A 27,913-nucleotide genomic window follows, 5' to 3' on the forward strand; every position below is an offset into this window, starting at 1 on the left:
TCAAGGAACTCTAGGCTTATTTTTAGCAAGTACTTCAAGGTTCATCCAGCCTTTCCCCATTACTTAGTTCCAAAGCCACTTCCTCATCTTTAGGTATTTGTTAATAAAAAATCACCCCAGTACCCCACCAAAATCTGTATTAGTTTCCTTGGGCTGCCGTAACAGAACACCATGGACTGCGTACTTAAACAACAGGCATTTATCTTCTCACAATTTTAGAGGCTTAGACATCCAAGACTCAGGTGCCATCAGGGTTGTTTTTATCTGAGATTCTTTTCTTGGCCTGTAGATGGCCTTCTTCTCCTCCTTATGTCTTCACATGGTCTATGCTTGTCTATGTTCAAATTTCCTCTTTTTATAAGGACACCACTCATTTTGGAGGCACTGTCGCCAAATACAGTCATATTCTGAGGTTCTGGGAATTAGGACCTCAACATATGAATTTTTTTTGGTTTGGGGGCGGGGGACCCAATTCACCTGTAATAGAAAGTTACTGAGGATTCTCCCCAGTCTTCCCACAGAACATGTGGTAGGATTTGTGGAGATAAAATCTGCATAAAGGTGTAAGACCCACCACATCCAGGCCCCTGGGGGATTCACATTTTCATGCTAGCCCAATATGTTTTCCTATGTGTTCTTTTTTTTTTTTTTTTTAAGATTTTATGTATTTATTTCACAGAGACAGAGATAGCTAGAGCAGGAACACAAGCAGTGGGAATGGGAGAGGGAAAAACAGGCTTCCCCCCCGCCCCGAGGAGGGAGTCCGATGTGGGACTCAATCCCAGGACCCTGGGGTCATGACCTGAGCAGAAGGCAGACGCCCAACGACTGAGCCACCCAGGCGCCCTTCCTATGTGTTCTTTCCCACATAATTAAAAAGGCAATGAGAAATAAATGAAGATACGAGAATAACCCACTCTCAGTATAAAACTATCATTTGCATCTGTTTAGGATTCACTCATTTGGGGTGTTCAGTAGGTTCTTCTCCCCTTCTTCTTTTTCTAAGGTTTTTTTTTTTTTTTTCCTTTGTATGGTTTTTTTTAATTGAGGTACAATTGACATATAGCATTATATTAGTTTTAGGTATATAACAGAATGATTTGATATTTGTATATATTGTGAAGTAATCACCACAATAAGTCTAGTAAACATCCATCACCATACTTAAAAACAATATTTTTTCTTGTGATGAGAACTTTTAAGATCTACTCTCAGCAATGCTCAAATATGAATACAGTACTATTAACTATAGTCACCGTGCTGTGCATTACATCCCCATAACTTATTTGTTTTATAACTAGAAGTTTGTACCTTTTGACTCCCTTCACCCATTTCACCCAACCCCCCATCTTCCCTTCTTCCCTCCATGCAGCAACCAGCAGTCTGTTCTGTTTCTCCAAGTTTTGGTTTTTGTTGTTGGTTTTTAATTTTTTTTTTTTTTATGATTCCACATATAAGTGATAACACATGATATTTGTCTTTCTCTGTCTGATTTATTTCACTTCTCATAATGTCCTCAGGTCCACCCATGTTGTCACAAATGGCAAGATTTCATTCTTCTTTATGGCTGAAATATTTAATTTCTCATATATATCACATCTTCTTTATCCATTTATCTATCAATGGACACTTGGTTTGTTTTTATACATTGGCTCTTGTATAATGCTCTAATGAACACGGGGGTGTGTATATCTTTTTGAGTTAGTGCTTTAATTTTTTTCAGATAAATACCCAGATGTGGAATTGCTGGATCATATTGTATTTCTATTATTAATGTTTTGAGGAACCTCTACTGTTTTCCATAATGGTTCCACAAATTTACATTCCCACCAACAGTGGGTTCCTTTTTCTCTACATTCTCACCAACACTTGTTATTTCTTGTCTTTTTGATAAGAGTCATTCTTACGGGTGTGAGATGATATATCACTGTGGTTTTGATTCACATTTCCTTGAATTATTGGTGATGTTGAGCATCTTTTCATGTACTTGTTGGCCATCTATATTTCTTCTTTGAAAAATGTCTATTCAGATCTTCTGCCCATTTTTACATCAGGCTTTTTTTTTGTTTTTTGTTGTTGTTGTTATTGAGCTGTATGAGTTCTTTATGTATTTTGGATATTAACTGGTTATCAGATCTATGATTTGCAAATATTTTCTCACATTCAGTAGGTTGCCATTTCATTTTGTTGATGGTTTCCTTTGCTGAACAGGAGCTTTTTAGTTTGATGTAGTCTCAGTTGTTTATTTTTGTGTTTGTTGCCTTTGCTTTTGATGTCAGATCTAAAAATCATTGCCAAGACCAACATCAAGGAGCTTACTGCCTATGTTTTCTTTTAGGGATTCTATGGTTTCAGGTCTTACATTCAAGTATTTAATTTATTTTGAATTAATCTTTATGTAAGGTATAAGATAAGGGTTCAGTTTCATTGTTTCACATGTGGCTGTCCCTGTTCCTAACACCATTTATTGAAGAGACTAAAGTTTCCCCATTTTATATTCTTGGCTCCTTTGTTGTAAATTAATTGACCATGTATGTGTGGGTGTATTTCTGGGCTCTCAGTTCTGTTCTACATTGTTTGATTTGTGGTTATTAAACCATTCTTGCATTGCAGGGATAAATCCCACTTGTTGATGGTGAATGATTCCTTTAATGTATTGTTGAACTCAGTTTGCTAATATTTTATTGAAGATTTTTGCATATATGTCCATCAAGTATACTGGCTTGATATTTTCTATTCTTGCAGTATGCTTGGTCTGGTTTTGGTATCAGGGTAATTTTGGCTTTGGAAAATGAGGTTAGAAATACTCCCTCCTTCTATTTTTTGGAAGAGTTTGGAAAGGATTAGCATTAGTTCTTCTTTAAATGTTTGGTAGAATCCACCAGTTAATCCATCTGGTCCTGGACCTTCACTTATTGGGATGTTTTTGATTCTCTAAAGTTTCATGATTCAGTCTTGGCAGGTTGTATGTTTCTAGAAATTTAAGTATTTCATCTTGGTTGTCCAATTTTTTAGCATATTCATTGCATGTTCATGGCAGTCTCTTATTTTCCTTATATTAATGTGGTATCAATTATAACATGTCTTCTTTCATTTCTGATTTTATTTATGTGAATCCTCTATCTTTTTCTTGGTTAGTTTAGCCAACCGTTTGTTTATTTTGTTTATCTTTTCAAAAAACCAGCTCTTGGTTTCATTGATGTTTTCTACTGTGTTTTTAGTCCCTCATTTTTTTCTACTCTGATCTTTATTATTTCCTTTCTTCTATAAACTTTGGGCTTAATTTGTTCTTTTTTTATTTCCTTGAGATATAAAGGTAGGTTGTTTATTTGAGATCTTTCTTGCTTTTTAATGTAGGCATTTATCACACAAACTTACCTTTTAGAACAGCTTTTGCTGCATCCTTTAGGTTTTGGTATGTAGTTCTATTTTCATTTGCCTCAAGATTTCTTGATTTCTCTTTTGATTTCTTTTTTGACCTATTGATTGTTCAGTAGCATGTTTAATCTTTTATATACTTCTGAATTTTCCAGTTTTCTTCTTGTAATTTATTTCTAGTTTTATACTATTAAGGTTGGAAAATAGCTTGATATGATTTCAATCTTCTTATATTTATTAAGAACTTATTAAATAAATATTTAAAATGTTATATCCTCTAGTTGGATTGACCTCTTTATATTGCTCCCCTATATAATGACCTTCTTTGTCTCTTATTACAGTGTTTGTCTTAAAGTCTATTTTGTGTGATATGAGTATAGCTATCCCAGTTTTCTTTTGGTTTCAATTTACATGGAATATCTTTTCCATCTCTTGTTTTCAATCTATGTATGTCCTTACATGTGCAGTAAGTCTTTTGTAGGCAGCATATAGATGGGTCTTATTTTTTTTTTACCCATTCCACAATTCTGTGTCTTTTGATTGGACAATTTAGTTCACTTACTTTTATTTATTTTATTTATTTAATTTTGTTTTAATTTATTTATTTGAGAGAGAGAGAGAAAGAAAGGGAGGGAAAGAGAGAGCACAAGCAGGGGGAGCGGCAGGCAGAGAGAGAAGCAGGCTCCCCATTGAGCAAGGAGCCTGATGCGGGACTTGATCCCAGGACCCTGGTATCATGACCTAAGCCAAAGGCAGATGCTTAACTGACTGAGCCACCCAGGCATCCCTATTTTATTTTATTTTTAAAAGATTTTATGTATTTATTTGAGAGATTGAGAGAGAGCAAGAGCAGGGGGGAGGGGAGAGGGAGAGGGAGAAGCAGACTTCCCGCTGAGCAGGGAGCCTGATGGGGCACTCCGTCCCAGGACCCTGGGATCATGACCTGAGCTGAAGGCACATGCTTAACCAACTGAGCCACCCAGGTGCTCTTCCATTTACTTTTAAAGTAATTATTGATAGTTATGCACTTATTGCTATTTTGTTCATTGTTTTCTGACTGTTTTATAATTCCTTTGTTTCTTTCTTCTTTTCTTGCTCCCTTCTTTTGTGATTTGATGATTTTCTCTAAAGGTATGCTCAGATTCCCTTCTTTTTATCCTTCATATATCTGCCATACGTTTTGCTTTTTGATTACCATGAGGCATGCATAGAACAACTTAAATTTATAAGTCTATTTTATGTTGATAACAACTTAGTTCAAACACATTCTAAAATTACATTTTTACTACCCTCCCCCATGTTTTGTGTTTTTGATGTCAGAATTTATTCCTTTTTATCTTGTGTAGCATTACTTTTTATATTAAGGCAAGTTTCAACTGTTGTTGATATTGCCATATCCGATTTCTTTGTTTAATATATAAATAGTATATCATTTTTGTGTCATCATTTTACTTTTAATTTTACTGTAACTTTTAAAAATTTATTTTATTTAAATTTAATTAGCTAGCATGTAGTTAGTACATCATTCGTTTCAGATGTAGTGTTCAATAATTCATCAGTTGCATATAAATATAACACTCAGTGTTTATCATATCACATGCCCTCCTGGATGACCATCACCCAATTCCCCCATACCCCCACCCACCATCCCTCTAGCAACCCTCAATTTTTTTCTTATAGTTAAGAGTCTCCCATGTTTTTTCTCCCTCTCTGATGACTTCCCATTCAGTTTTCCCTCCCTTTCCCTATGATCCTCTCTGCTGTTTCTTATATTCTACATATGAGTGAAACCATATGATAATTGTCTTTCTCTGACTTATTTCACTTAGCATAATACCCTCCAGTTCCATCCATGTTGATGTAAATTTTAAGTATTCATCCCTTCTGATGACTCAGTAATATTCCATTGTATATATATATATAAACCACATCTTCTTTATCCATTCATCTGTCGATGGACAATATTTATCATATTTTGCTATTTATTTCTAATATCCCAGATATTCTATTTAGGATTATTTTCTTCAGATTGAAGTATATCCTTTAGAAATTTCTTTAGGAGCACCTAGGTGGCTCAGTTGGTTAAGCATCTCACTTTGGCTCAGGTCATGATCTCAGGGTCCTGGGATCAAGTCCTGCGTTGGGCTCCCCACTCAGTGGGAAGTCTGCTTCTCCCTCTCCCTCTGCCTCTCCCTGGCTCGTGCTCTTTCTCTCTCTCAAATAAATAAATAAAATCTTTTAAAAAAAGGAAATTTCCTTTGTGATATCTGCCTATGGCATAGTCTATTTTTTTCAATTTCTTTTTTTTTTATTAGCATATAATGTATTATTTGTTTCAGGGGTACAGGTCTGTGATTCATCAGTCTTACACAATTTACAGAGCTTCACCATAGCACATACCCTCCCCAATGTCCATCACCCAGACACCCCATCCCTCCCACCCCCCTCCACTCCAGCAACCCTCAGTTTGTTTCCTGAGATTAAGAGTTTCTTATGGTTTTTCTCCTTCTCTGGTTTCGTCTTGTTTCATTTTTCCCTCCCTTCCCCTATGATCCTCTGCCTTGTTTCTCAAATTCCACATATCAGTGAGATCATATGATAATTGTCTTTCTATGATTGACTTATTTCACTTAGCATAATACCCTCTAGTTCCATCCACGTCGTTGCAAATGGCAAGATTTCATTTTTCTGATGGCTGCATAATATTCCATTGTATACATATACCACATCTTTATCCATTCATCTGTTGATGGACATCTAGGTTCTTTCCATAGTTTGGCTATTGTGAACATTGCTGCTATAAACATCGGGGTGCACGTGCCCCTTCAGATCACTACATTTATATCTTTGTGGTAAATGCCCAGCAGTGCAATTGCTGGGTCATAGGGTAGCTCTATTTTCAACTTTCTGAGGGACCTCCATACTGTTTTCCAGAGTGGCTGCACCAGTTTGCATTCCCACCAACAGTGTAGGAGGCTCATCCTTGCCAACATCTGTCATTTCCTGACTTGTTAATTTTAGCCATTCTGACTGGTGTGAGGTGGTATCTCATTGAGGTTTTGATTTGGATTTCCCTGATGCCAAGTGATGTTGAACACTTTTTCATGTGTCTGTTGGCCATTTGGATGTCTTCTTTGGAAAAATGTCTGTTCTTGTCTTCTGCCCATTTCTTGATTGGATCATTTGTTCTTTGTGGGTTGAGTTATATAAGTTCTTTATAGATTTTGGATACTAGCCCTTTATCTGATATGTCATTTGCAAATATCTTCTCCCATTCTGTCGGTTGTCTTTTGGTTTTGTTGACTGTTTCCTTTGCTGTGCAAAAGCTTTTTATCTTGATGAAGTTCCAATAGTTCATTTTTGCCCTTGCTTCCCTTGCCTTTGGCGATGTTTCTAGGAAGAAGTTGCTGCGGCTGAGGTCAAAGAGGTTGCTGCCTGTGTTCTCCTCTAGGATTTTGATGAATTCCTGTGTCACATTTAGGTCTTTTATCCATTTTGAGTCTATTTTTGTGTGTGGTATAAGGAAATGGTCTATTTTTTTTTGTAATACCTCAGTCTTTCTCTTTTTTAAAAAAATATTTTTATTTATTTATTTGACAGAGAGAGAGACCACAAGAGAGGGAACACAAGCAGGGGGAGTGGGAGAAGGAGAAGCAGGCTTCCTGCTGAACAGGGAGCCTGACATGGGGCTTGATCCCAGGACCCTGGGACCATGACCTGAGCTGAAGGCAGATGCATAACGACTGAGCCACCCAGGTGCCCCAATACCTCAGTCTTTCATTGGCTCTGGAATTCTCACTTGGTAGTTGCTTTCTTTCAGCACATAATCTGCTGAATTTATTGTTGCATTTAAAAAGTCCCTGTCAGGCTAACTCCTCTGAAGGTAATTTTTACTCTGTTGTCTGCTATAAAGAATTTTGTCTTTTGGGCACCTGGGTGGCTCAGTTGGTTGAGCCTCCAACTCTTGATTTTGGGTCAGGTCATAATCTCAGGGTTCTGGGATCAAGCCCCATGAGGTTGGGCTCTGTGTTCAGCAGGGAATCTGCTTGCCGATTTCTCTCCCTCACCCTTGGCCCCTCCCCCCATTTGCACATGCATGCTCTTTCTCTCTAAAATAAATAAATAAATCTTAAAAAGAATTCTGTCCTTGTCTTTGGTGTTTTTTCACTTAGACCGTAACTTATGTGTGAATGTATTTATTTATTATTTTTCCCAATTTGTTGAAATTCTTGGACGTGTGTATTCTCAGATAGTATCTCTTCAAATATTGCTCCTGCCCTATTGTCTCACTCCTTTCATTCTGAAATTCCAACTACAGTTATGGTAGACCTCATGTGTGCTTTATATCTGTTTTAGTTTGTGTATTTTTTCTTCTTATGTTTCCTTTTGGATACTTTCTTCTGATCTATCACATTCTAATGTGTACTAATTCTCTTTTGAGCTATATTTAAGATCATCTGTTTTATCCAACATCTTTTTTTGTCCTGAATGAAAAGGTGGGTTCAAGTAATATAGATCATCATTACTGAGATTGAAAGTTTTCTATTATATCTTTTAGTATGTTTCTTGATTTGCTATTTGGTTTATTCTGTTCAGGGACACAAGTTTTGTATAGTGCAAAATTTTTCATCTGTCTTACATGTGTCCTTTGTCCATTTTTCTCTAATCCTTTCTACTTAAGTTCATTTCTATTTAATTTTGTTTACTTTTCACTACTTTTTTGTCCCTCACAGTGTTTATTTACCTTTTAGCTTCTTCCAGTTTTGACTTAATATTTTCTATTTTATCTCCTTTTTTGTTTTGTTTTGTTTTGTTTTACTCTACCAGGTTATATTTTAGCTCCTTATGTTTTCTTATCGTGTCCTTTTTGAGTACTTTTAGTTTTGTCTAATGCCTCAATTTATAGAGGTAATTGTTTCATTGAGATTTTTAACTTCACACCAATATTTTTGGGCCACAATTTTGACTTGTTCCATTGCAAGTTTTTGGTGTTTCTCCTCTCTAATTTTGTTTTTTCATTTCTCTTTTTTTTAATGGTAAATTTAAAAAGTAGATTCTGTTCTTATTCCTTTTTTTATTAATACTCTTCTTTGATTAGATGAGTTCTTATTGGCTCAAGTACTTAAGAGAAGTTCCTGTAAGAGTTTGAGTACAGGACTACATTTCAGGGTAACAATATATCTTAATGGCACATTGTTGTATTCAGGGATGAATTCTTTTCTTTACCTACCTCCTTTTTCCCATTCCTGGCTCTCCCAGGGAGGCAGTTGAAATGGTAAGACTGATGTCAGATACCTCACAAGCAGACTTCTTTCTACTAAATTTTTTATCTGTGATTCTACAATAGTTATTTTCTTTCAAGCTTCTGATACATTGTATTATGCAAAATGTGTCCTTTTACCAGCTTGTGAACCTCATTCTGTAATTACAAATAAGACATTGTTGATATACTATAGGTACGCTTTCTACTTGGAAGAAATTTGTGCTGGTACTCTTTCCTAAAATCTTCAACAAAAAGCATTTTCTTTCTACATTTGTCCAACACTTGATAGAACTTCAGGGCTTTGGCACTCTTTCATTTTAACTTACGTTTTGAAGTTTCAGATGTCAGTTAGATTCATGGAAGATGTCTGTGTTTCCATTTCTCATTCTTCATTATGATCTTGAGGATTTCCAAGAGAATGTCAAGTGCACCAATGGCACAGTGCTACTTAATACCAGAAATCAGTCTTCCCTCTTTAATACAAATGGTATTTATTTAATAAAAGTTTCCAATGAAAAATAATAACTACCAAAAAAGAAGAAAATGGAAGCCACGGAATGTACACTTAATTCAGGAAACAATATATCAAAAATGCTTATTAATATGCATAAAGATATGAATAAAATTTTTTATGCATGAGATAAAAGTAAGATATTAAGAAAAATGGGTACTCAGAGAACCAAAAGAAATCTTTGACATTAAAATCTAATATTTACGTTAAAAGTTAAATATGAGCTAGAGGTAAAGTTGAGGAAATTTCCTAGAAACATGGCAAGTCAACAGGATATAAAATATGAGACAACATAAATGTCTCATAAGATCAATTCAGAAGGCCCAACACCTTACTAATAGTTATGAAAAGAGGACAAAGAACACAGAGAAAAGGAAATTACAAAAAACTAATGTAAGAAAACTTCCTTTAACTGAAGGATATGTATCTCTAAATTGAAAATGCCCCTCAAATGGTCAACACAATAAATGATTTAAAAAGGGCGGGGGCACCTGGGTAGCTCAGTTGTTAAGTGTCTGACTTTGGCTCAGGTCATGATCCCAGGGTCCTGGGATTGAGTCCCACATCGGGCCCTCTGCTAAGTAGGGAGCCTGCTTCTCCCTCTCCCACTCCCCCTGCTCATGTTCCCTCTCTCGTTATATCTCTCTGTCAAATAAATAAATAAAATCTTAAAAAAGAAAAAGACTCACATTGTAAACTAATGTGGAATGAGGAAAACCATAGGCTTACTATATACCAACCAATGAGAATCAGGATTTTAAAGAATTGACATTGGCTGATACAAAGCAATGAAATATATGTTTAAAATTCTGAGGATAAATGAATTTTAACTTAGAATTTTATACTCAGTCTAAATATGAAGAAACTATATTGCAGAATAAAAATATTTAAGGGCTTAGGTTACTTATTTTCTATTCACCCTTTATATGGAAATGTTTGGAGGATGCAGAAATAAGGGATTAATTAAGATAGAAGAACACATAGGATCTAGAAAACATAGTATTCAACTCCAGGGATCAGCTAAGAAAAGGCTTTGGAGGACAGGTCTTCAGGCTTACAGTATGACCATTTTTGATCATGGCAGGATGCTGGAGGACTCCAGGAGTAAAACTGAGAATGCACAATATGAATGCCTGACATATTCCCCAAGAGAAGCCCACCATAATTTTCTATTGTAATATACATGGGACAGTAATTGCCCCTCCTGCTGTGGAGATGTCAACTTTTTAAAAAAGAACCTGCATTTTTCAGTAGCATTGAAAATGTCAGGCTAGAAGTGGAATGCAGGTATCAGACTGAAAGCCTATGGCCTCTGACACCAATAATATGAATTTTAAAAGAGATGCCTATGTTTTTAGGCAAGAGTTAGTTCAGAAGTTTTGAGCAATGGAATTGCTTTGATATGTTCTCCTCTGGTTTTAGGTAATATTCCAGACGCAATATGGTGTAATGGTTAAGAGTGTGGAGTCTGGAGGGACTCCTGGGTGGCTCCGTTGGTTAAGCGGCTGTCTTCGGCTCAGGTCATGATCCCAGGGTCCTGGGATCGAGTCCCGCATCTAGGTCCTTGCTCAGCAGGGAGCCTGCTTCTCCCTCTGCCTGCAGCTCCCCCTGCTTGTACTCTTGCTCACTCTCTCTCACCTATGCTCTCTCTCTCTCTAGCAACTAAATAAATAAAATCTTAAAAAAAAAAAAGAGTGTGAAGTCTGGAGCTAGCCTGGCTGAGTTCAAATCCCAGTTCTAGCACTTCCTAGCTGAATGAACTTGGATGGGTTATCTGACCTCATTTTCTTCATTTGTAGAATAAAGACTCGTAATATCTATCTTACAGTTTGTTACACAGAACAAAGTAAGTGAAATACTTCAAACAGTACTCAGCACATAGTAGAAGTTTGATAATCATTAGTCATTTTAATATGATAATTGCTTTATATAAATAAAAGGTACAATCCATAAAGACATAATAACATTTATGAATTGTTATATATAAAATTGTTTATTAAATACAAAGTAAGAATTGTTAGAAATAAAAATAAATAAATAAAAATAATTACAATGGATCAACACAGATGAGGTAGAATAAAATTTAAATAAAGATATGGAGAAAATGAATGAAATACTTAATAGGTAGTATAACTTAGTAGCTGATAGTTTGGCTTAGACCTGGATTTGAGTTGTAGCTCTGCCCTTACCAGCAATGGGACCTCTGAGCCTCAGGTTTTTCTTTTTTCAAATTTTTATTTAAATTCTAGTTAGTTAACATATAATGTAATATTGGTTTCAGGAGTAGAATTTAATGATTCATCACTTACATATAATACCCAATGCTCATCATAACAGGTGCCCTCCTTAATACCCATCACCTGTTTAGCCCATCCCCTACCCACCTTCCTTCTATCAACCCTCAGTTTGTTCTCTAACATTAATAGTCTCTTATGATTTGCTTCCCCCTCTCTCTCTTTTTCCCCCTCCCATATGTTCATCTGTTTTGTTTCTTAAATTTCATATATGACTGAAATCATATGGTTTTTGTCTTTCTCTGACTTACTTATTTCGCTTAGCATAATACACTCTAGCTCCATCCACATTGTTGCAAATGGCAAGATTTCATTCTTTTCGATGGCTGAGTAGTATTCCATTGTATATATATACCACACTTTCTTTATCCATTCATCAGTTGATGGACATTTGGGCTCTTTCCATAATTTGGCTATTGTTGATCATTCTGCTAGGAATATCAGGGTGCATGTACCTCTTTGAATCTGTATTTTTTATCCTTTGGGTAAATACCTAGTAAAGCAATTGCTGGATCATAGGGTAATTCTATTTTTAACTTTTTGTGGAACCTCCTCCATACTGTTTTCCAGAGTGGCTGCACCAGTTTGCATTCCCACCAATAGTATAAGAGGGTTCCCCTTTCTCCACATCCTCACCAACATTTGTTGTTTCCTGACTTGTTAATTTTAGCCATTCTGACAGGTGTGAGGTGATATCTCATTGTGCTTTTGATTTGTATTTCCCTGATGACAAGTGATGTGGGGCATTTTTTCATGTGTCTATTGGCCATCTGATGTCTTCTTTGGCAAAATGCCTGTTCATGTCTGCTGCCCATTTCTTAACTGGATTATTTGTTTTTTGGGTGTTGAGTTTGATAAGTTCTTTATAGATTCTGGATACTAACCCTTTATCAGATATTTGAAAATATCTTCTCCCATCCCATAGGCTGCCTTTTAGTTTTGTTGGTTGTTTCCTTTTCTATGCAGAAGCTTTTTATCTTGATGAAGTCCCAATAGTTCTTTTTTGCTTTTGTTTCCCTTGCCTCTGGCAACATGTCAGAAGTTGCTACAGCCAAGGTCAAAGAGGTTGCTGCCTGTGTTCTCTAGGATTTTGATGGATTCCTGTCTCACATTTAGGTCTTTCATCTGTTTTGAATTTATTTTTGTATATGGTGTAAGACAGTGGTCCACTTTCATTCTTCTGCATGTTGCTGTCCAGTTTTCCCAACACCATCTGTTGAAGGGACTGTCTTTTTTCCATTGGATATCCTTTCCTACTTTGTTGAAGTTGTGGGTCCATTTCTGGGTTTTCACTTCTGTTCCCTTGATCTATATGTCTGTTTTTATGCCAGCACCATACTGTCTTGATGACTACAGCTTTGTAATATAACTTGAAGTCTGGAATGGTGATGCCTCCTGCTTTACTTTTCTTTTTCAGGATTGCTTTGGCTATTCAGGGTCATTTGTTGTTCTATAAAATCTTAGGATTGTTTGTTCTAGCTCTGTGAAAATTGCTGATGGTATTTTGATAGGGATTGCATTGAATATATAGATTGTTTTGGGTAGTATAGATATTTTAACAATGTTTGTTCTTCCACTCCATGAGCATGGAATGTTTTTCCATTTCTTTATGTCTTTTTCATTTTCTTTCATATGTGTTCTGTAGTTTTTAGAGTACAGATCTTTTACCTCTTTGGTTAGGTTTATTCCTAGTTATCTTGTTGTTTTTGGTGCAATTATAAATGGGATTGGTTCTTTATATTTCTTTCTGCTGCTTCATTATTAGCAAATAGAAATGCAACAGATTTCTGTATGTTGATTACACCTTGTGATTTTGCTGAATTCATGTATTAGTTCTAACAACTTTTTGGTGGAATCTTTTGGGTTTTCTACGTAGATATCATGCCATCTGCAAATAGTGAAAGTTTGACTTCTTCCTTGCTGATTTGGATGCCTTTTATTTCTTTTTGTTGTCTGATTGCTGAGGCTAGGACTTCCAGTACTATGTTAAATAGTAATAGTGAGAGTGGACATCCCTGTCTTATTCCTGATCATAGAGGAAAAGCTCTCAGTTTTTGAGGATGATATTAGCTGTGGGTCTTTGGTATATGTGAACCTCAGTATCTGTGTCAAGAATTATAGTCAGGTCCTTGTTTATCCAAAGCCAATTGTTTTAAAACCAGCCTCACATATGACAAGGTTGGAATCATAGATGGTGATATCCAGGTACAGCAGTGAGGCACATAAAGTATAAGGAGTATGGACAGCATGAATGTTTAGGAGAGGTGGAGGAACCAAAGCTATGGGTGATGGTAAATGTATGATGGGTGATGGGAGAGGAGGGAGAACGAAGCACTGAATTTTGAAAAAGTGAACAGCATGATTCTTAAATTCTCATCTGTTGTGTTTAGCTTTTCTGGTTTTCTTTTTACATTTTCTCAGACTTGGTATTTGATTTGGTTTGTTTTTAGAGCAATAAGCCCATTATGATCATGGAATTCTGGGTCGGCTGGTTTGACACATGGGGAGGTGAACATATGGTTGGTAATCCTGAGGGTAAGTGTTTTGCAGTGTTGAACCCCAAGTAGAGGTGGTCCTGAGTCATGGATCATTCATACATTTCTTTTCTAATTAATTAGCTCATTCAGCCATAACTATTCATTCAATACCTATATGTACTTGGCTAGGTTTGAGTGTATACTGATGAATAAAAATGACCTGGTTCCTACCCCCAGGGAGCTTGTTATTTAGTAGAGTTGACAGATAATTAAGAAGTAAATCAAGGGTTCCACATCTAACAAGTGCTTTGAAGCAAACAAACAGATGCAGTGACAGAAAAGACAGGGACAGGCCTGCAGAGGTGAGGCAAGGTGGTCATGGAAAGGGTCTTGGAAAGGCAACATCTCTGAAGAAGGGAATGCATTTGCTAAAAGTCTTAATAATCTCTGGTAAATGCACAGGCCACTGCTCTGGTGTTGTCAACTAAGTGGTAGTCATTGTCAGGAAACAACATGCAATGATGGTTGAAAGCATGGATCCTGCAGCCAAAGAGATCAGGATTTCAATCTCAGCTCTACTAGTCTGCATGACTAGCTGCATGATCCAAGACAGCTTTCCTTGTCTGCTAAGTCTCAGTGTCCTCATCGAAAACAGGAATTATCATGTAACCTACCTCATAGGGTTGTTGTGAGGATTAAATGCGGTAAACGATTCAGAACAGTGCCTGGCAGATGTTGACTTAATAAAAGTATTTTGCTACTAAATATATTCTGCTGTCAATACTATGAAAATAAGCTCCCTTGTACCAGAAGTAAAGCAAACCAATGAAAAATACCGGGTAACTTAGGAAAGCCTGCTTGGGCTGAAACAAAACAAAACCCAACACCAACAAACAAGTTTTATCGCTTTTGTGTCAGGCACTATGGTATGTTTCTTACTTATATTCTTTCATCAGTCCTGTGAGGTAGTAGGAATTAGGACTTTCATTTAACAGATAAAGAAGCAGAGGCTCTGAGAGAAAAATAGGCCGTTCAAGTTAATGCAAGTAGTAAAGAGCACAGCCAGAATTGAATCCCATATATGACTACCTTTTAACAAACTCCCTATGATGGCAAGTGGAAAGTTGATCATACCTGTTAAAATCATGGTGAAAAAATAAGAGTTCCTCTGGCTAAAGATTGGGAACAGCTACTTGTGGACTATTGCAGTGGTTTTATATTACCCTAGAAGGGAGTAATGAGATTATACTAATTATTTGTATAATTTCAAAAAATTTAATGAACATTAGATATTTAAGTGACATAAGGGTTTTAGGCTATTATTTAATAGATATAACATGGAGCCAAAATTATGTCCATACTCTGGGGAAAATAATTTTAAAAAGGCTCTTGATATTGATAAGACTTGGTTTCCTGGAATAGTTTGGCCAATTCCACCTATTTTCTGGTTAGAATCTCAGTGGAGGTTGAAACACAAAACAGTTAAGTTGATCATGGGGTGGGGTTGAGAATAAGATTTCATCAGAGACTTCTGTCTTAATTTTTAATTTTCCCTGTGTTCTTGTCTTCCTCCTTTACAGATGTTGAGGAAACTGTGTCCAAATTTATCACATCTGAGATCTCCTTCAATGTATATATGTTCCACGGTGGAACCAACTTTGGTTTCATGAATGGGGCCACATATTTTGGGAGGCACAGAGCTGTTGTCACTAGCTATGGCAAGTGCTTGCTGGTATGGTCACCTTCCAGCATAAGTCGTACTGGAGCTTTACAGAGGAGGCTCCAAAAGCACGTTCTGAACATCATGGAATTCTTGACTTATAACCTATGCTGAGCATTCAGGATATTCCTATCTATTTTCCTTTCTTCTGTGATGTTCATAATGCCCCCAACAGGCTGTCATTGCAGTAGATGGGGTGCCTCAGACCTAGAGCCCTGCTTCACTCATCGTATATACTGACCCCTTGACTTGAACCTTCTAAGACACACAGAATACAAATGGTGGTTGCCGGCACTGATAGACATACCTAGGCAATCCAGATTGAGGGAAGAAAAGGGTGTACATTGGAAAGTAAAACAGAAGGATGAGTCCAGTGCTTGGCAGCCTCAGATCCCCAGGAAGGGCTGTGGGGAGTGTTCCCAGAGTGGCATAACACACCCCCCCCAACACACACACACAGCTGGGATGCACTGGTCCAGGGGGTGGGGAAGATGTATCTTCTATCTCCCTCTGGTAGCCTTGGCCCATCTCATGCCAGCAGTGCTGAAACAGGGTCTGTTGTGGATGATTGCCTGGTCAGTGACAACACTCTGGTGTCTTGCAGACTATGATGCTGTGCTGACAGAGGCTGGGGATTACACAGAAAAATATTTCAAGCTTCGAAGACTCTTTAGATCTGTCTTAGGTACTCAGCAATCATTTTAATTTGAGGGATGGCTCTCCTCATGAAGTGGAAGGGTGAGGGAAGGGAAAGTTCCCCCATGGGCAAAAGCTTGGAGCCTTAAGGCCAAGGGCAACCTTAAGTTCAAATCCCAGTTTTCCCACTTAAAAGATGAGTGGCTTTGCTTGAGTGTTTCAAGCCCCTGAAGCCTATTTCTTCACTGAAATATGAAGACAATGATATTCATCTCCTATAATGACTGTGAAGATTAAGTATGTTACTATTTGTAGAGCTCTTAGTATGATGGCATGGAACCCTCACATACAATAGCAAAAGCCATCCTATTTAGTTTTATTTATTTAAATAAAGTTAATAATCTACTATGTGCTAGAAAGTGAGCATTGTCAGAGGCACAAGGCAGAGTTCTTGCTCCCTGAGAGCCCTCAGTCCATATGACCAACATTACTTTATAGCTATCCATGCATACAAAACTCGTTCCAATTTAGTTATTTCCAGTTTCTTATCACTCTTGGAGAAGTATACACATATGCTAGGATAGAACCCATTTCTCTTGTTGCCTCTGGGATATGAGAGTTCATGGGTAGGGATGGGGAAATTTGGAGAAGGCAGTAGTTATTTCAGGCACTTTTTGCCCCATGGCTTGTTTTCATTTCAGCGATGCCTCTGCCTGCTTTACCCAAGCTCATTCCCAAGGCTAAGTATCCTTCTGTGAAACCATCCCTTTACTTGCCACTGTGGGATGTCCTACAGTACTTAAATGAGGTGAGTATTATCTGGCACTGGAATGGGGGGTTGGCTATTGGGAGCATGGGGGAGAAGGCTTTAGGCCACAGAGTAGAGATTCCTTCAAGGACTTTTTATTGGGAAGGGTGAAAATAAATCTTTTAGATTTTGTCCAAATTTAGAACTATGGGGTAAGAACCACAAACTTTTTCCCTGGGTAGACTATAAAGGGGTTTGAACTTGAAGAATGAGTGGGGGTGGGGGAAAGCAGGATATTAGAGGATCCTCTTTCTCTGCTCAGATGAACCATCTGGTAGATGCTCTTAGGTGGGGCTGCATGATCCATATGGGAAAGACTGAGAGCCAGGAACCCATAAAACTGAGCTTCTGACTCTTCTTCACCATCAAATAGGCCAAATCACTGAACTTTTATATGTCCATATTCTCCCTTTAAAATTAGACTACCTGTTCTATTTTGAAGAAAAGGTGAAAATTGTTTGAAAAATGTTGACTCTTGAATTCATATTAGCTTCATCTCTGCTATCACTGTTTTATATAAATATAGTTATTGGCACATTGTAGATGCTAACTAAAGTTTGCTTTAGTGCATAATTCTTATTTGACTTCAGTTATGTTAAAATACAATTTATTCACTTCATTAATTCTCATGATTACAACAATTGTTCCCTCTACAATGCTCCTGTTATCCCCTGAGTTTCCTGGTCAGTGCAGATGATGCAATTATCATATAGCACTTGTTTTAGTATTTCTTATCCAAAGAACCGTTGGGGACCATTAGGAGGTACAACAAAAAATGACAAGGGCCTAAGGAAGAAGGATCCCAATTTCTCATCACCCTGGCTCATGTCTCTCTCATAGCCAGTTATATCTAATACACCAGTCAACATGGAGAACCTCCCTATAAACAGTGGAAATGGCCAGTCCTATGGATTCGTGCTTTATGAGACTTCCATCTGCTCTGGAGGTTCTCTCCACGCTAATGTTCAAGATACAGCACAGGTAGGTGTCAACAGGCTATCTATGAAGGTAAGCAGAACCTGAACCTGACTCTGTTATTGGGGAGAGTAGTCATTGGTCAACTTTACTATAGGTGGTATTTTCAAGCACCTACTATTTGTGAGGCTTTGGGAATATAAAGTCAAACCAAAGAGACTTGTTTTTGGCTTTATCACAACTTAAGCCTATGAGGTCCTCCCGTTCAGCTTCTAGCCATCTGTGATCACCAAGGCTAGTGTCTTTCTTCAAAATGACCTGCTTCCTAAACCAGAGCCTCTCTTCTTTCTTCAGGTGGGCCTGTAAGTCTGATGCTGGCTCTTCTTTTGCAGGTGTTTTTGAATGAGATAAGTTTAGGACTTCTGGATGATCATACTAAGGAGTTGAATATTCCTAAAATCAAGGTATGTGATTCAAGAGTCTGGGTGCTTCCCTAGACCTCTGACTCAAATGCAAGCATAGCCTGGTCCTGAGATAGACTACCTCCTTCCTCTGTTACTGCCCTTTGGTATTACTTCTCACTTGGGGTTCCATCAACAAGTACTTAGGGCTATAAACGTAACTGCATCTCCCAGGGCCAGGCGTAGCAGAGTTGCAACATACATGCTTCAGTGTAAATGGAACTTTAGGACCCATTAGGCCCTGAGTCAAACATCAGCCCCTGGTTGGGCCTCTGATCAAAGGTGCACAGCTGAGTCTCTCTGCCTTTCCTAAGGCAGACCAGCAAATGAAAGGGAAGATTGCATTTGGAACAGGAACACAAAGGGTCCTTATGAGAGAGGAGGACTGCTGCACTCTGGAGCCCCCTTTTCTCCCATTTGCTTGTCTTTCCATCTGGGACTCAGAGAAAAGAATGGGTTCTAGCGTAAAAACTCTGCGAGGCCATGTAGTCTCTGTGAACTGGTCTATCCCAAGCAGGAATGCCAACTTCCTTCTTTTTTTTTTCTTTTTTTTTTTTCCTTTTTTTTTTTTTTTTTTTTTTTAGGAATGTCGACTTCTAAGGATCCTGGTAGAGAATCAAGGACGAGTCAATTTTTCATGGAAAATTCAAGATCAGCGGAAAGGTAGAAAATAGGCTGTAATCTCTTTTTGTGGTTACTTGGATCCTAAGACTGGGGCAATGTGCAGTTGGGAGGAGAAAATGAGCCCCTTGAGCAGTGGGATACCTAGGTCCCAGGACCAAAGACTCCCTCTCCTTTGTCCTGCCTTCTTCAGGTCTCCTGGGTAGAAAAGCAGAACAGTTAGATTGGGCCCTGGCCTATTGTAGAGCAGGGTCCAGTCTCCCACTGGGAATTTCAGAGAAAGTTCTGATACTAAGTGGGAAGCTTTCTTAGTAATATGGAACCATACAACAGGAAACTTTTGGTCATAGCAGGTCAGACAACTGTTTGCCCTCCTGGCTGATTCCTTGTCACAGGCATATACAGTCAGCATTTCTTTATCCCAGACACTGGAGAATGTCCAGTCCCTGTCCATATTTTTTCCTACCCTCACCTGCAGGATTAACTGGATCAGTTACCATCAATAACGTTCCCCTAAATGGTTTTGTTATCTATTCTCTGGAAATGACAATGAGCTTCTTTGAAAGGTATGTTCCTCCTTACACCCAATAAGCACTTGGAAGGATCAGGGGGCTTACAGATGTCAAACTCTTTACTTTGCAGATTAAAAGCTAAGATTTGGAGAACTGAAATGATTTACCCAAGATTATAGAGTGCTTTGGGGTCAGGACTAGAACCCCAGAACAAGTCTTCTGACTCCTGATTTTAATGCTTCTAGTCTAATATATCTCCCTGGATCAGAATCCTAGTCCCTGGGTGGGGAAATCTAGGTGTTGGCACTAGAGTGGAGAAGGGGTCTTTTCTCTTCTTCAAGGCTCTGTTCTTCCTCCAGGCTCCGCTTTGCCACTTGGAGGCCTGTCCCAAAGAGCTATTTGGGCCCTGCCTTCTACCTTGGTACCTTGAAGGTTGACTCTTCACCCAAGGACACCTTCCTGAGTCTACTGGTAGGTGAGCTGCCCTCATCTGTTCTGGTGTCCCAACCACTTCTTCTTTTCAAAAGAGTTTTAAAGCAAAGCCATAGAGTTCCTGGCAGGAATGTCTCCCCATTTTCCTTCTTTTTCTCTTCCTCATTTCTAATAAGACTTCCAACATTTCTCAGTCTTCCTAATGTATCATTATTTAAAAAATAATAAATCAAAACACAATGGAAAACCTGAAATAATAAGATAGAGAGAGCAAATGATGGAGTTTCTCCTTCCAACACACCCTCCATTCCAATTCCTTTCTACTTTTCAGAACTAAACACTACCACACTACCCATGTCACTGGACCAAAGTGGCTGCTCCTTGCTGAGTTATAGACAGACTACACCAAATGGAGTTGCCTCACAAGTCATTTATTTATACAAACAAGGAGATTGTGGGGAATAATTTTCAAAGTTCTGTCTCCCTGAAGATGGGAAAGCAGACCCTTTTATTAGGGCTTGGGATGAATATTTAGAAGGGGATTTTAACATCATCATGAGGCTGAGGTCACTTCTGGCACTTTCTGGTTCATCTGCACAGATGTGGCCCTCAAATGTTTCTTTTTCTATTCTGGCAGTCCATTGGTTCCTTTTTTTTTTATTCTTATGTTAATCCCCATACATTACATCATTAATTTTTGATGTAGCATTCCATGATTCGTTGTTTGTGCATAACACCCAGTGCTCCATGCAGAACATGCCCTCCTCAATACCCACCACCAGGCTAACCCATCCTCCCACCCCCCTCCCCTCTAGAACCCTCAGTTTGTTTTTCAGAGTCCATCGTCTCTCATGGTTCGTCTACCCCTCCGATTTCCCCCGCTTCACTCTTCCCCTCCCGCTACTCTCTTCTTCTTCTTCTTTTTTTTTTTCTTAACATATATTGCATTATTTGTTTCAGAGGTACAGATCTGAGATTCAAAAGTCTTGCACAATTCACAGCGCTTACCATTGGTTCCTTTCTAAAAGGTAAAATCAACAGCTAGGCAGAAGCCTCTAGGAGTTTAGTTCCTAAAAGATAACATTGACAGGCAGAAGCTTCTACTAGAAATTTCCTGAATTCAGGGGGTTAGGCTGGTGACACCAACAGTTTGTGGGATTTCATATATAACTTTGCCTAAACATATACACAATTACTTTTTACACTAATGGGTTCACTCCCTAAATTATATTCTGCAACTTGCTTTTTAAAAATACTATACCTCGTATAGCTTTTTATATATAAACACACATAGTGACATACATGCACATAATAAATGCACAATTCAATAAACTATCACAAAGTGAACACCATGTACTTCTTTTGAGATGAAAAAAATAAAATATTGTCAGCACCCCTCCCAATCACTGTCTCTCCTTGTCCCTAAAAGTGAAACATTATCTTGACTTCTAACACTCCAATTCAGTGCTTCCTCTTTTACTTCATGTAAATTGAATTGTATAGCATCTTTTTTCATGTGGCTTCTTTTTTGCTAAGATTCAACCATTAAGTGATGTTGTGGTGATTTATTCATTTTCACTATTGTATGGGGTTCCATTTCATAAAATACCATACTTTATTTAACCATCCTACTGCTGATAGACATTTGTATTATTTCCAGTGTTTGGCTATTATAAATATTAAGACTTCTTTTGTGTTTATGTTTGTGACTGAGACATCTTTGTCATGTTTTGGTACCACGTTTTAAGACCCCCATAAATGATTTGGGAAGTAGAGTCTGTGTAAGCCTGGTATTACTTACGTGTTTGGTAGATTTTACTAGTGAAGCTATTTAGGGTTGGCTTTTTCTTTGTGGGAAAGTTTGTAAGTGTGGATTAAATTCCTTCAAAATTAAAGTACTAGTCAGATTTTGTTTCTTTAAAAGTTAATTTTAGGGGGGCGCCTGGGTAGCTCAGTCGGTAAAGCGTCTGCCTTTAGCTCGGGTCATGATCCCAGGGTCCTGGGATTGAGCCCCATGTCTGGCCCCTGCTCAGCGGGGAGCCTGCTTCTCTCTCTCCCTCTGTCCCCCCCCCCCCCCCCGCTCGTTCTCTCTCAAATAAATAAATAAAATCTTAAAAAAAAAAGTTAATTTTAGGGGCGCCTGGGTGGCTCAGTCGGTTAAGTGTCTGCCTTCGGCTCAGGTCATGTTCCTAAGGTCCTGGGATCGAGCGCTGCATCGGGCTCCCTGCTCAGCGGGGAGTCTGCTTCTCTCTCTCCCTCTGCCCCTCTCTCTCCCTCTGCCCCTCCCCCTGATTCGTGCTCTCTCTCTCAAATAAATAAATAAAATCTTTTAAAAAAAAGGTTAGTTTTAATAAAATTTATTTTTCTGGGAATTTTTCCATTTCCTTTGAATTTTCAATGTGTTATGTTTAAATTGTTCATTTTTAATGTTTAGGTCATCTGTAGTAATGTCTCTTTTTGTTTTGATAAGTTTCATCAGAACATTACCAAATTATTAATCTTTCAAAGAATCAATGGTTGGCTGTGACTTTTACCATATTATATAGTTTTTTTCTGTTTCATTTCTGCCATTTCTTTATTATTATTATTCATATTATTTTGTTTTTTTGTGAAATCCTGCACTATCTTTGCAAATTTTTTATAGATCTGAAACTATTTTAAAATAAAAATATATTAAACATTTTAGTATGTTTCTAATACATATTATTTTAATTGTTCAACTTTTTAAAAAAGATTTTGTTTATTTATTTGAGAGAGAGAGATAGAGCACAAGTCGGGAGGAGGGTCAGAGGAGAGCGAGAGGGAGAAGCAGAGTCTGCTGATCAGGGAGCCTGACATAGGGCTCAATCCCAGGACCCCAAGATCATGACCTGAGCCAAAGGCAGATGCTTAACTGAATGAGCCACCCAGGTGCCCCACAACTTTTAAATACTAATAATTTCCCCTATCATGTAGTCCTATTATTTTGCATTTTAAAGTTTTTTATTCAAGTATAATTAACATCATGTTATATTAGTTTCAGGTGTACAATATAGTGATTCAGCAATTGTATACATTGGTGCTCATCAATATAAGTGTACTCACAGTCTCTTTTATCTATTTCACCCATCCCTCTACCCACTTCCCTTCTGTCAACCACTAGTTTGTTCTCTGTATGTAAGAGTCTGTTTTTTCATTTGTCTCTTTTTTCATTTGTTCGTTTGTTTTGTTTCTTAAATTCCACATATGAGTGAAATCACATGGTATTTGTCTTTCTCTGTCTGACTTATTTCACGTAGCACTTAGGTCCTCTAGGTCCATCCATATTGTTGCAAATGGCAAGGTTTCATTCTTTTTTGTGGTTGAGTAATATTCTATTGTGTGTGTATATATATATATACACACAAACACACACACACACACACACCACATCTTCTTTATCCATTCATCTCTCCATGGACACTTGGGTTGCTTCCATATTTGCTAATATAAATAATGCTGTAATAAACAGAGGTACATATATCTTTTTATTTATTTATTTATTTTTTACATTTTTAAAATTTTATTATGTTAATCACCATACATTACATCATTAGTTTTTGATGTAGTGTTCCATGATTCATTGTTTGCATATAACACCCAGTGCTCCATTCAGTACGTGCCCTCTTTAATACCCATCACCAGGCTAACCCATCCCCCCACCCCCCTCCCCTCTAGAACCCTCAGTTTGTTTCTCAGAGTCCATAGTCTCTCATGGTTCGTCTCCCCCTCTGATTCCCCCCCTTCATTTTTCCCTTCCTGCTATCTTTTTCTTTCTTTTTTTTTTTTTTAACATATAATGTATTATTTGTTTCAGAGGTACATATATCTTTTTGAATTAATGTTTTTGTTTTCTTTGGGTATATACACAGTAGTGGAATTATTGGATCATATGGTAATCCTATTTTAAATTTTTGAGGAACCTCCATAATGTTTTCCACAGTAGCTGTGCCAGTTTGCATTCCCACCAACAGCGCATGAGGGTTCCATTTTCACATCCTTGCCAACACTTGCTATATCTTGTTTGTTTATTTGATACTAGCCACTCTGAAGGTGTATTTTGTTTATTCTACTTTTTATCTTAGGAGTTATCTTCTTTCTTTTTGTAATTTCTTGAGATGGGTGATTAGATAACTGACTTTTAGTCTTTACTCTTTTTAACATATGAATTTAGGTGATTTTTCATTTAACTATGAATTTGGTTGTATCCCATAAGTTTAAAACATTTATTGAGGTGAAATTTACATTAACATAAAATTAATCATTTTAAAGTGAACAATCCAGAGGTATTTGGTACATTTACAATGAATGCAACTCTTCCTTATATCTAGTTCCAAAACAGTTTTATAACTCTAACAGGAAACCCTGTACCCATTAAGCACTTACTTCCCATCTTCCCTTCCCCTCAGCCCCTGACAAACAATAATTTTCTTCCTGTGTCTATGGAATTGCCTATTCTGGATATATACTCCATGTTTTTATATGTTTTATTTTCATCACCAATCAATTCAAATATGTTACGAATTTCCTCATGATTTTTGCTTTGGCCTCTGTGTTATTTAGAAGTGTACATGTTTCTTATTTTCCAAATATTTGGATACTTTATAGTAATTTTTTTTGTTATCAATTTCTTGTTTGCACTGTGGTCTGAGAGCTTTAAAATATAACGTTTGTTTAGTCCAATATAGGATCAAAGTTATAAAGATTATTATGTATACTTGAAAGAATAGGTATATTCTGCATGTATTAGATCAATGTTCTATATATGTCAATGAGTTCAACTTTGTTAATTACCTTATTTTAAATGTTTTATGTCTTTAGTGAATCCTGTTTGCTTTATCTATTAGCTATTGAAACATTGTTTGAAAATTTTCCATTATGGTTTTAAATTTTATTTCTCCTGTTATTTCATCAATTTTGCTTATATATTCTGAATCTATACTTTAGCTTTTCTATATATCATTATCACTCAGAGTAGATTAAGAATTTTATTATCAGGAGATGGTTCCTCTTTATCTCTAATAGTGCTTCTTGCCTTAATGTCAAATTTTTCTGATATTAATAGAGCTATAGTAACTTCCTTTCGCTTAAGGTTTATCTATTTTATCGTTTTCTGTTATTCTTTTATTTTTACAATTCCTTTATATTTCAGAAAGTTTTCTTATAAATATCATATAACTGCTTTATTTAATGTCCAGCAATCTTTGTTTTTTAACTGGAGCATTTCAGAGGCTCCAATTTTATGTTAGAACCATTTTGTTATATCTCCTTTTGTCTCTTCCTGTCTTGTCTGTTTCTCATTCTTCTTTTCTCTGAGCTTAATTTTGAAAACTTTCTTTCCTATTATTCACTTTATTAATTCTATATTTAGCTATATTCTCTATTTAGTTGTATCTAGTCTGCTATTCAAAACATCTGTTAAATTATTAATTTTAATTATTACATTTTTTAATTTTAGAATTTTCATTCTCTAACTTTAGACTTTTTTATAGTTTCCATTTCTCTGTCAAAATTTTAGCTCTTGTCTTTGATCCCTATGAGCATACTAATAGGCAATTCTTTTAAAGCCTGAGACTTATAAGTCCATTATCTGCATCACCTGTGCATCTATTTTTATTGTCTGTTGTTCCTTGTATTTTTTTTTTATTATATTGTATTCCCCACCCCCATCTGCTTGATTTTTTTGAGTTCCAAAAATTATATATGAAAAATGCTAGAAATAACTTAAAGCCTAAGATGATGTCAGAGAATTTACATCCATCTCTGGAGTTGATTAAGTGCACTAGTAATCACCTTACTACAATTATGAGGATGGAAATGATTTGAATCAAGGCTTCTATACAATGGCCAGACTATTTCTAATTGACTCTTCTCCTTGGGTATAGGCCCTCAGGATCACAACCCACAATGTAAATTATTTAATAAGGTTCCTTGGTATTCAGTTTTTGTTCCCTAAGCTTGTGAAGCTATAAAATGTTCTGCTCAGCTTCTCAGCCATCTCTTCCCAAATAAGCAGATGCCTCTATTGGAAAAACTTTCTCAATGTCTTCTTGTCTCTCAGTTTTCTTTGCCTAGATCTTGGTCCTGTCACTCATTATTGTATTGCAAGCAGATTTTTAAAAATGTATAGCTTTTATAATGGTTCTTAGAATTAGCATTCATCTTTATTACCTAATACTTATCTCTGGAAACAGAACAACTGTTTTTAAAAAACCATAGCATTATATATCATGGGTCAGGAACAACAGTAGCATTAGCATTAAAGGTTTGGTTCATGTTTTTCTGTCATCCCTACACCAGCTACAGCTTAGTAGAGTTTCTAGAATATCCCATTCTAAACTCACTGCCACTTTCAGTGCCACAAAGCATTGAGTCTTGCTCTCACTCCCAAAAGTGCCTTAGGTTTTACCTTGCCAGTGTGAATCTGTTCCTATGTCTTAAGACTCCATTCCTTCCAGACCTGGAATTCTGGATTTGCGTTCATCAATGGACGTAACCTTGGGCGATATTCAATTATTGGACCTCAGGAAACACTTTACCTTCCTGGTGCTTGGCTCCATCCAGAAGACAATGAGGTGAGTCATCCCTACCCCTGCTTTTATGTTTCATAAACGTTGAGATCTGCCTTCATCCCCAAAATTCAATTCAGTGTCGTTCTCATCCTATACTGAATAGGCTTACACTTTCTTACTGTCAGACTTTCTTTTCTCCCTAGATCATCCTGTTTGAGAAAAGGAAGAGTGGTTCATACATACAAACTACAAATGAACCCATGCTGTAAGACTGTGTTATAATACATTTCTAGGATTGTTAGAGTTCATCTACAAGCATTTTTTTTAGTAGGAAGATTTATGTTGAGAATATCAGTGTTGCCTACAATAGCAAAAATGTAAAAATAACCTAAAAAATAAAAAAGGAAATTGTTATGAATATTATAGTATATCCACATGATGCCTATTTTTAGGCTTTAAAAAGTCTTCAAAATATTTAATGACTGATTTACCTAAATGCCTAATCCTTAGCATATTCTCATTCTCTAATCAAATGTGCCTTTAGGCAGATATGAATAAAATAATAACAAATTTTATTTCTGACTCTTCATATTCAGTTGGAAGGGAGAAAAGAGACTCTGGCTTAAGAGAGAGTAAGGATTACTGCTCTCTCTATGCCAGAGAAAGTACCGTATATGCTGATTGGCAAATTCCTAGTGTGTGTGTGTGTGTGTGTGTGTGTGTGTGTGTGTGTAAAAGGGAGGGAATACAAGGTGCCATGAACAATGTCTTCAGACATTTACCTACAGTCTGCGTGTCTCCAAGGTGCCTTTATGGGTCATATGAATCAGAGAAGGTATAGCAATTTGGTTGCTTGTTTCTGACAGGTATGACAGCAAAGCCTGGCATGGAGCACTCTGTGTCTTACTATTCCTCAACTATCTGGATATAGTCAAGGCTCTTACTGATAGTGGACAAATATTAGTCAAATGAACTTCCTCAAATGACACCATTGGAAATGAATCACATTTTTATAATCAAATTATATCACATGACCTAAATTTGAACCATTGCACTATAACAAGATCTTATCACCTAGTTAGATATGGTGCCTAGGAGCTTCAACAAATTTAGCAAATAATCTGATGTCAAAAGGGAAGAAGGAAACTTCCTGCTTGGGATGAGGACTAAGGAGTCAGATGATCTTCTCTCCCACTAGTCTGAATGTTTGGCTCACTGAAGGAGAATTTTATCATGCACCCACACAATTTCTACATAAAACTTTATTCTCTGGGGCTATAACTCAAACCCATAAAATCTAGGGATAAACTATAGATCAAGGGAGAAAAACAGAAATAATAATCCTGAAGATCATA

The 27,913-nt window shown here is 37.1% G+C and overlaps 1 protein-coding gene across 1 annotated transcript in view; it reads left to right on the plus strand.

The window, feature by feature from the left end:
• GLB1L3 (galactosidase beta 1 like 3) overlaps nucleotides 1-26,968 on the plus strand; it is a 74,943-nt gene extending 47,975 nt beyond the window's left edge. Inside the window, 12 exon segments of the mRNA XM_035009450.1 lie at nucleotides 12,778-12,831; nucleotides 13,906-13,981; nucleotides 15,504-15,641; nucleotides 16,248-16,328; nucleotides 16,981-17,087; nucleotides 17,928-18,068; nucleotides 18,395-18,466; nucleotides 19,048-19,126; nucleotides 19,563-19,650; nucleotides 19,956-20,067; nucleotides 26,505-26,621; nucleotides 26,762-26,968. Coding sequence (XP_034865341.1) covers nucleotides 12,778-12,831; nucleotides 13,906-13,981; nucleotides 15,504-15,641; nucleotides 16,248-16,328; nucleotides 16,981-17,087; nucleotides 17,928-18,068; nucleotides 18,395-18,466; nucleotides 19,048-19,126; nucleotides 19,563-19,650; nucleotides 19,956-20,067; nucleotides 26,505-26,621; nucleotides 26,762-26,827 — 1,131 coding nt within the window. The 3' untranslated portion in view covers nucleotides 26,828-26,968.
• Nucleotides 26,969-27,913: the final 945 nt, after the last annotated feature.

The sequence above is a fragment of the Mirounga leonina genome, unplaced genomic scaffold (assembly GCF_011800145.1).
Source record: "Mirounga leonina isolate KUSES-001 unplaced genomic scaffold, KU_Mleo_1.0 Mir_153, whole genome shotgun sequence".
Classification (NCBI taxonomy): Eukaryota; Metazoa; Chordata; class Mammalia; order Carnivora; family Phocidae; genus Mirounga; species Mirounga leonina.